General features: G+C 46.2%; 1 protein-coding gene across 1 annotated transcript in view; it reads left to right on the top strand.

The window, feature by feature from the left end:
* LOC115126418 (unconventional myosin-X-like) overlaps nucleotides 1–9,655 on the top strand; it is a 29,826-nt gene that overhangs the window by 7,856 nt on the left and 12,315 nt on the right. The window contains exons 12-20 of the mRNA XM_065024734.1: nucleotides 1,158–1,224; nucleotides 1,612–1,704; nucleotides 2,001–2,261; nucleotides 2,384–2,464; nucleotides 5,168–5,292; nucleotides 5,973–6,090; nucleotides 6,218–6,568; nucleotides 6,841–7,107; nucleotides 7,243–7,854. Coding sequence (XP_064880806.1) covers nucleotides 1,158–1,224; nucleotides 1,612–1,704; nucleotides 2,001–2,261; nucleotides 2,384–2,464; nucleotides 5,168–5,292; nucleotides 5,973–6,090; nucleotides 6,218–6,568; nucleotides 6,841–7,107; nucleotides 7,243–7,854 — 1,975 coding nt within the window. The remainder of the gene's footprint in view (nucleotides 1–1,157; nucleotides 1,225–1,611; nucleotides 1,705–2,000; nucleotides 2,262–2,383; nucleotides 2,465–5,167; nucleotides 5,293–5,972; nucleotides 6,091–6,217; nucleotides 6,569–6,840; nucleotides 7,108–7,242; nucleotides 7,855–9,655) is intronic.

Here is a 9,655-nt window from a genome sequence, read left to right as displayed (position 1 = left end):
TTCTCACATGAATCATATACGTTGCACACGAACCGCCGCCCGTTTGGAATAAGGAATCATGAATGTATTTACGTGTGAAATGCCTTTGTTCGGTCACAACCAGGCCTTCTTAGGATGTGGGTTGGCCTTTCAGCAGCACGCTGGTAAGGCTCTGGTTGTCTGAAAGGGTCCGGATCCGTCTCTTCTACTGTTGTTCACTCTGGAAGATAGCCAGCCATGTCGACGGTTCCCATTGGTGACGAGCGTAGTAGGATAGTCTCACTTAGATGAGTTTATCTCGTTATCTGACTTAGGACAGCTAATCAACTGTGCCAGTGATTGTCTGAGGTGAGCTTCTCGCCTCTTCCTCCTTGTGTTGATAGTCAGGATTTAAACCACTTTAGACGTGGGCTGCAATTCCTCGTCTTTCCTGGTCTAATGTTCATTTCGTTGGCTTTTTATGCACTCTCATCGAAAGGGCATTGTTCTATCAGTCTGACACGCTCTCCGACCTCATTCGGGCGTGGTTACTTACTATGCACAGTTTATAGGAGATAGATTCTCTCATACCTCCTAAAATCACATTCATATCTTAGCAAAAATACTTTCAGAATTGTTCATATTACATGCACAACGTTAAGGATGGAGACTTCATACCTGTAGTGTAAATACTTTTCAAGTTACAGTATTTCTTTTATACCAGTTTTAATGACATCACAGAATAAAAAACAATATGACATTAGTTTTCTTTTGCTCCCCACTGACCCTACATTCTTATGTTAGAAATATTGATCCAATATATACTTTTGACCGTGTTAGAGTTTAAGAGGGAAAACTGTCTGTGAAACAAAGACATTCCTTTGGTTGATACTAAAGGGGGAGGAAGATCCCCCCCCCTTCTCCTGTAATTTACAACAGGGTGTGAACTGTCAACCCGGCCCAGTACCCTCCTCCCCTGGTGAGAGAAGGTCTGGTTATTGTCAATCATTGCCAAGCTGATCTGACCCATTGTGATCCTCACAGGACAGTAATGACAACACACACACACACACTGAATTATACACACACACACACACACACAGAGATATACACACACACTGAGATATACACACACAAACACACATTCTGAGACAGAAACAACGTTGGGCTCTACCTGTGATAACGCTGTGTGTCTATAGAGAGGGAGTCCAGTGGGAAGCCATAGACTGGATGGATAACGCTGAGTGTCTGGACCTCATAGAGAAGGTAAGAGACCACAGTTGTAGGATCTCTCAGATGTAGGATCTTAATTTGAGCCAGTGGATTATTAATATGTGAATTATTATGTGGGAAAATCAAGTTTGATGAAATTTCAAAGTGTAATTACAAACTTCAGAAGCCTTTTTAAATCTCAAATACACTACAAGTTTCACATGTCCTGTATTGCAAGAAAGTTATCCTGCTACAGGGAGATATATAGGGAGATATGTATTCCCTATTGAGTCCATTACTTGGGCCCATGGGGTTCTGGCCAAAAAGAGTGCACTATATAGGGAATAGGGTGCTATTTAGGATTCAGCCCAACACTGGGGCTGATGTAATGTTAATGGGAAGTAGATTTAATCTGATGTTTTGGTTGTGTCTCTCTGCCAGAAACTTGGGATGCTAGCGTTGGTCAACGAGGAGAGTCGCTTCCCCAAAGGGACAGACTTCACACTGCTGGAGAAACTACACAGCAGGCACTCTGTGAGTCATACAGTACACACACACACAGACCCACACAAACAACCCCGCCCCGCCCCACCCAACATAACGCACACACACACACACACACACCACAGGTGGCTGGTGACACCTTCATTGGGGAGGATTGGCTCATAGTCATGGCTGGAACAGAGTGTACTTAATGGTATAAAACTCATCAAACACCTAGTTTATGTGCCGCCCTCCCCTCACCAGCCTCCTGTGACACACATACACATGCAACGATGTGACATTCATTAATATGGTGGGATATAACTTGTCTCCTCCTCCCTCTGCAGACAAACCCTTACTATGTGAAGCCTCGACTGGCTGACCATCAGTTTGGCATCAGGCACTATGCTGGAGAGGTTCTGTATGATGTCACCGGGGTTCTGGAGAAGAACAGAGATACATTCAGAGACGACATCCTGAACATGCTGAAGGAGAGCAAACTGGACTTCATCTATGATCTGTTTGAGAGAGTGGGCAGCAGGAACAGTGAGGAGACTCTGAAGATGGGAACAGCCAGACGCAAGCCTACCGTCAGCTCACAGTTTAGGGTGAGAGAAGTTGTGTGTGTGTGTGTGTGTGTGTGTGTGTGTGTGTGTGTGTGTGTGTGTGTGTGTGTGTGTGTGTGTGTGTGTGTGTGTGTGTGTGTACTGATTCTCTGTGTCTCTCTCAGGACTCTCTCCATTCCCTCATGGGCACTCTGAGCGTGTCCAACCCTTTTTTTGTGCGCTGCATCAAACCCAACAACGAGAAGGTTAGTATCATCTATTACATATCTATGTCTTTCACACTACATATCTATATTAACCCCAAAAGTCCTACCTGTCACTTTACATAAACTACATGACCAAAGGTATGTGGACACCTGCTCGTCGAACTTCTCATTCAAAAAATCATGGGCGTTAATAGGAAGTTGGTCCCTTCTTTTCTGCTATAACAGCCTCCACTAGATGTTGGAACATTACTGCGGGAACTGGCTTCCATTCAGCCACATTCATCCCAAAGGTGTTTGATGGGGTTGAGGTCAGGGCTCTGTGTGGGCCAGTCAAGTTCTTCCACACAGATCTTGACAAACCATTTCTATATGGACCTTGCTTTGTGCACGGGGGCATTGTCATGCTGAAACAGGAAAGGGCCTTCCCCAAACAAAGTTGGAAGCACAGAATCGTCTACAATGTCATTGTATGCTGGAGCGTTAAGATTTCCACAGCCCCAGTCCATTATTCCTCCTCTACCTAACTTTACAGTTGGCACTATGCATTCAGGCAGGTAGCATTCTCCTGGCCAAACCCAGATTTGTCCGTTGGACTGCTAGATGGTGAAGCGTGATTCATCACTCCAGAGAACGCGTTTCCACTGCTCCTGAGTCCAATGGCAGAGAGCTTTACACCACTCCAGCCGATGCTTGGCATTGTGCATGGTGATCTTAGGCTTGTGTGCGGCTGCTTGGCCATCGAAGCCCATTTCATGAAGCTCCTGACGACCAGTTATTGTGCTGATGTTGCTTCCAGAGGCAGTTTGGAACTTAGTAGTTGGTGTTGCAACCAAGGACAGACGATTTTTACGCGCTTCAGCGGTCCCGTTCTGTGAGCTTGTGTGGCCTACCACTTTGCGACTGAGCCGTTGTTGCTCCTAGACATTTCCACATCACAATAACAGCATTTACAGTTGAACAGGGCAGCTCTAGCAGGGCAGAAATTTGAAATTTGTTGAAAAGGTGGCATCCTATGATGGTGCCACGTTGAAAGTCACTGAGCTCTTCAGTAAGGCCATTCTAGTGTCAAGGTTTGTCTATGGAGATTGCATGGCTGTGTGCTCGATTTTATACACCTGTTAGCAACAGGAGTGGCTTGAACTAGCTGAATCCACTTATTTGAAGGTGTGTCCACATACTTTTGTATACACTACCGGTCAAAAGTTTTAGAACACCTACTCATTCAAGGGTTTTTCTTTATTTTGACTATTTTCTACATTGTAGAATAATAGTGAAGACATCAAAACTACGAAATAGCACATATGGAATCATGTAGTAACCAAAGAAAATCTAAATATATTTTATATTTGAGATTCTTCAAATAGCCACCCTTAGCCTTGATGACAGCTTTTTACACTCTTCACATTCTGTCAACCAGATTCATGAGGTAGTCACCTGGAATGCATTTCAATCAACATTTGTGCCTTTTAAAAAGTTAATTTGTGGAATCTATTTCCTTCTTAATGCATTTGAGCCAATCAGTGTTGTGACAAGGTAAGGGGGTATTCAGAAGCCCTATTTGGTAAAATACCATATTATGGCAAGAACAGCTCAAATAAGCAAAGACAAACGACAGTCCATCATTACTTTATGACATGAAGGTCAGTCAATACGGAACATTTCTTCAAGTGCAGTCGCAAAAACCATCAAGCGCTATGATGAAACTGTCTCTCATGAGGACCACCACAGGAAAGGAAGACCTAGAGTTACGTCTGCTGCAGAGGATATGTTCATTAGAGTTACCAGCCTCAGAAATTGCAGCCCAAATAAATGCTTCACAGAGTTCAAGTAACAGATACATCTCAACATCAACTGTTCAGAGGAGACTGCGCGAATCAGGCCTTCATGGTCGAATTGCTGCAAAGAAACCACTACTAAAAGACACCAATAAGAAGAAGAGACTTGCTTGGGCCAAGAAACACGAGCAATGGACATTAGATCGGTGGAAATTTGTCCTTTGGTCTGGAGTCCAAATTGGACATCTTTGGTCTCAACCGCCGTGTCTTTGTGGGACGCGGTGTGGGTAAACGGATGATCTCTGCATGTGTATTTCCCACCGTGAAGCATGGAGGAGGAGGTGTTATGGTGTGTGAGTGCTTTGCTGGTGGCACTGTTTGTGATTTATTTAGAATTCAAGGCACACTTAACCAGCATGGCTACCACAGCATTCTGCAGCGATCCGCCATCCCATCTGGTTTGGGACAATCCCCCGACCTCAACCAAATTGAGATGGTTTGGGATGAGTCTGACCGCAGAGTGAAGGAAAAGCAGCCAACAAGTGCTCAGCATATGTAGGAACTCCTTCAAGACTGTTGTAAAAGCATTCCAGGTGAAGCTGGTTGAGAGAATGCCAAGAGTGTGCAAAGCTGTCATCAAGGCAAAGGGTGAATATTTGAAGAATCTCAAATATAAAATCTTTTGATTTGTTTAACACTTTTTTGGTTACTACAAGATTCCATATGTGTTATTTCATAGTTTTGATGTCTTCACTATTATTCTACAATGTAGAAAATAGTAAAAATTAAGAAAAACCCTTGAATAAGGTGGTGTTAGGTGTTCTAAAACTTTTAACCAGTAGTGTATATGGTATACCTTTGTAAGACACTCTTTACCAGACATCAAGCTCCTTGAACATAGGGTGACACAAATGTATATCAGAACAACTTAATGTAACCAAACACCTCTGACCTGTGACCCGTGTAGAACCCTAGCGTGTTTGACCCGGAAGTGGTTCTGAACCAGCTGAGGTATTCTGGAATGTTAGAAACAGTTAAGATCCGCCGGGCCGGCTTCCCTGTCCGCAGAACCTTCAAAGACTTCATCAGCCGGTCAGTATGTGTGTGTGCGTGCGTGCGTCTGTCTGTCTGTCTGTCTGTGTGCGTGCCTGTCTGTCTGTCTGTCTGTCTGTGTGCGTGCGTGCGTGCCTGTCTGTCTATGTGTCAGTGTGTCTGTCTGTGTCAGTGTGTCTGTCTGTCAGTGTCTGTCTGTCTGTCTGTCTGTCTGTCTGTCTGTCTGTCTGTCTGTCTGTCTGTCTGTCTGTCTGTCTGTCTGTGTCAGTTTGTGTCAGTGTCTGTCTGTCTGTCTGTCTGTCTGTCTGTCTGTCTGTCTGTCTGTCTGTGTCAGTGTGTCTGTCTGTCTGTGTCAGTGTGTCTGTCTGTCTCTGTCTGTCTGTCTGTCTGTCTGTCTGTCTGTCTGTCTGTCTGTCTGTCTGTCTGTCTGTCTGTCTGTCTGTCTGTCTGTGTCAGTTTGTGTCTGTCTGTTTGTGTCAGTGTCTGTCTGTCTGTATGTCTGTCTGTCTGTCTGTCTGTCTGTCTGTCTGTCTGTCTGTCTGTCTGTCTGTCTGTCTGTCTGTCTGTTTGTGTCAGTGTGTGTCTGTCTGTCTCTTCCCCCTGCACCTCTTTTTGTAATTCTCTCTCTCTGGGCTAGTGTATGTAAATAAACTTATTTTGTTTTAACTTTGTTACTCTTTCACTTCCTCTTTCTCCACCCCTGTCTTCCTCTCTCTCAGGTATCAGATCATTCTGCAAGAGAAGGGGGGTGGAGCGGGGGATGATAAGAAGAGGAGTACAGACCTGCTGACCAAATACGACCGTGCCAAGAAGGAGTGGCAGCTGGGAAAGACCAAGGTAAGACTGCAGCAGAACTTTAGTGGACTTAACACCAGTGGATGCCAACAGATGTTGAAGTGACATTTCACCCTGCCCACCTGACCCCTCAACCTCTCACCCCTGACATCACACCTCCGACCTCTAGGTGTTTATGAAGGAGTCTCTGGAACAGCATCTGGAGAAAGAGAGAGACGAGGTTCGCCGTAAAGCAGGCATGGTCATCAGAGCCCACATCCTCACCTACACCGCCAGGAAGCACTTTAAGCGTGTGAAGGGGAGCGTCATCACCCTCCAGGGGTACCTTCGTACCCACATACAACGGAAATGGTTTCTACGGCGATGCTTGGCGACGCGGGTACTCCAAAAACACAGACGAGGACAGGTGGCCCGCGCAAGCTGCCGTAAACTCAGAGAGGAGAGGAGGAAGAGAGAGGAGGAGGAGAGGAAGAAGAGAGAACAGGAGGAGGGAGGCGTAGAGGCCGCTCAGGGTTCTGAGGTCAGCTTTCTCTTCTCTACTCTTTTCTCTGCTCACCCCTCTTTTAGAAAATGGTCTGGTCCTGAGGCCAATGACTATCATAGGAATGGGCTCATCCATGTCATCAGAGATGACATGAGATGACACCTGACCTCACCTTTCTCTCCCTCTCCACTCCATTGTGTCTCTCTCCCTTTCCTCCCTCCTCCCTCCTCCCTCTCTCCCTTTCCTCCCTCCTCCCTCCTCCCTCTCTCCCTTTCCTCCCTCCGCCTCCTCCCTCTCTCCCTTTCCAGAAGAAGGAAGGAAAGACGGAAGAAGAGGCCCGTCAGATGGAGGAGATCTTGCGTATAGAGTTGGAGATCGAGCGCCTACAGAAACAGAGGGAGGATGGGGTCTCCCAGCTCTGTGAGTCCTCCAGGCAGGAGCTCCGGCTACGCCGGGACGCAGAGATCAAGAGGCTGAAGAAGGAGGCCTCTCGTAAGGCCACAGAACTAATCGACCTCCTGGACTTTGGAGGTCTGGATCCTAGTTTAGCCACCGCGGCTAGCGCTAGTACAGAGGTTGGTGTTCCATATTTCCTGAAGAGTGTTGAGGTTGTTCTAATTGCGTCCCTCTCCTGTGTTAAGTTGGATATGCTTAAAACATACCTGGCCTTATCAGCCCTGATCCTAACCCGTTGTCTCCCTGCCCTCCAGCGGCTCCAGGAGGAGCCAGGCATGGCCACAGCCGGAACCCAGGAGGAGGAGGTGGACGAGGGCTTCCATGCCGAGGAGGAGTGTACTGTCCCTCTCCTCCCAGACTTCCCTCCTCCACCTGAGGCTGACGCTGCCGTGGACCAGGATATGTTCGCTCACCTGCCGCCCCCTCCACCCGCCTTCGCTGAGGGCTCTACTGCTACACCACCTCCCCCTCTCCTCGATTCATCCTCACCCACTCCCGTCCCTCCCCCGCCTCCCCCCTTACCAGCTGGGGATGGCTCTGACACCCCTCTCCCACCTCCCCCCCCACCACTGCCTCCTGAAGAGGGGGAGGGAAAAGGAAAAGAGGGGGAGAAAAAAGAGGGTGATGGAGGGAGGACGAGTATCTTGAGCCTCGGAGAAGGGGAGGAGCCGATCTACAGCATGCCGGTCGACAGCGGCGAATCAGATTACGACGAGGAGGAGGGCTCTGTCACCGCGGGAGACGATGGTTCCGCATCCGGGCAGAATAGCAACAGAGGCAGCGCGTCCATGACAGAGGAAGAAGCTCTGAGGAAGTCCACGTGCACCAATGCCAGCATAGAGTCATACAGGGGCAGCTCTGACTCAGTTAGTACACACACACATATTCACACATACACACACACAAACACACACATTCACACATTATTGCTGTGTATATTTATGAGGCATATTGGACGTACGTGTAATTGCCAAAATAAAGGAAACACCAACATAAAGTGTCTTAATAGGGTGTTGGGGCACCACGAGACAGAACAGCTTCAACCCACCTTGGCATAGATTTGACAAGTGTCTGGAACTCTATTAGAGGAATGCGACACCATTCTTCCACAAGAAATTCCATAATTTGGTGTTTTGTTGATGGTGGTAGACAACTCTGTTTCAGGCGCCACATCAGATTCTCCCATAATCTCCCAATTTGGTTGAGATCTGGTGACTGAGACGGACATGGTATGTCGTGAAACATCAGCAATTTGAGCAGTCTTTGTCACTGAAGCTCCTGCCAAACGTGCTCCAACAGTCACCTCTCTGTCAAAGTCACTGAGATCTCTTCTACTAGCCATGGTCACCAAAATAATGGGTCTGCCAACCATTTTTATACATAACCATAAGCATGATGGGATGTTAATTCCACACCTGTGTGGAAGCACCTGCTTTCAGTACACTTTGAATCCCTTATTTACTAAGGTGTTTCCTTTATTTTGGCAGTATATATATATATATATATATATATACAGTTGAAGTCAGAAGTTTACATACACCTTAGCCAAATACATTTAAACTCAGTTTTTCACAATTCCTGACGTTTAATCTTGGTAAAAAAAAAATCCCTGTTTTAGGTCAGTTAGGATCACCACTTTATTTTAAGAATGTGAAATGTCAGAATAATAGTAGAGAGAATTATTCATTTCAGCTTTTATTTCTTTCATCACATTCCCAGTGGGTCAGAAGTTTACATACACTCAGTTAGTATTTTGTAGCATTGCCTTTAAATTGTTTAACTTGGGTCAAACGTTTTGGGTAGGCTTCCACAAGCTTCCCACAATAAGTCGAGTGAATTTTGGCTCATTCCTCCTGACAGAGCTGGTGTAGCTGAGTCAGGTTTGTAGGCCTCCTTGCTCGCACACGCTTTTTCAGTTCTGCCCACAAATGTTATATAGGATTGATGTCAGTGCTTTGTGATGGCCACTCCAAAATGTTGAAGTTGTTGTCCTTGAGCCATTTTGTCACAAGTTTGGAAGTATGCTTGGGGTCATTGTCCATTTGGAAGACCCATTTGCAACCAAGCTTTAATTTCCTGACTGATGTCTTGAGATGTTGCTTCAATATATCCACATAATTTCCTCCTTCATGATGCCATCTATTTTGTGAAGTGCACCAGTCCCTTTTGCAGCAAAGCACCCCAACAACATGATGTTGCCACCCCCGTGCTTCACGGTTGGGATGGTGTTCTTCAGCTTGCAAGCCTCCCCCTTTTTCCTCCAAACATAACGATGGTCATTATGGCCAAACAGTTATATTTTTGTTTCATCAGACCAGAGGACATTTCTACAAAAGTATGATCTTTGTCCCCATGTGCAGTTGCAAACCGTAGTCTGGCTTTTTTATGGCAGTTTTGGAGCAGTGGCTTCTTCCTTGCTGAGCGGCCTTTCAGGTTATGTCGATATAGGACTCATTTTACTGTGGATATAGATACTTTTGTACCTGTTTCCTCCAGCATCTTCACAAGGGCCTTTGCTGCTGTTCTGGGATTGATTTGCGCTTTTCACACCAAAGTACATTCATCTATAGGAGACAGAACGCGTCTCCTTCCTGAGCGGTATGACGGCTGCGTGGTCCCATGGTGTTTATACTTGCGTATTATTGTTTGTACAGATGAACACGGTAC

Source organism: Oncorhynchus nerka, linkage group LG2 (assembly GCF_034236695.1).
Source record: "Oncorhynchus nerka isolate Pitt River linkage group LG2, Oner_Uvic_2.0, whole genome shotgun sequence".
NCBI lineage: Eukaryota > Metazoa > Chordata > Actinopteri > Salmoniformes > Salmonidae > Oncorhynchus > Oncorhynchus nerka.
The sequence above is the reverse complement of the archived record's forward strand: the minus strand, read 5'-3'. Positions and strand labels throughout refer to the sequence as shown.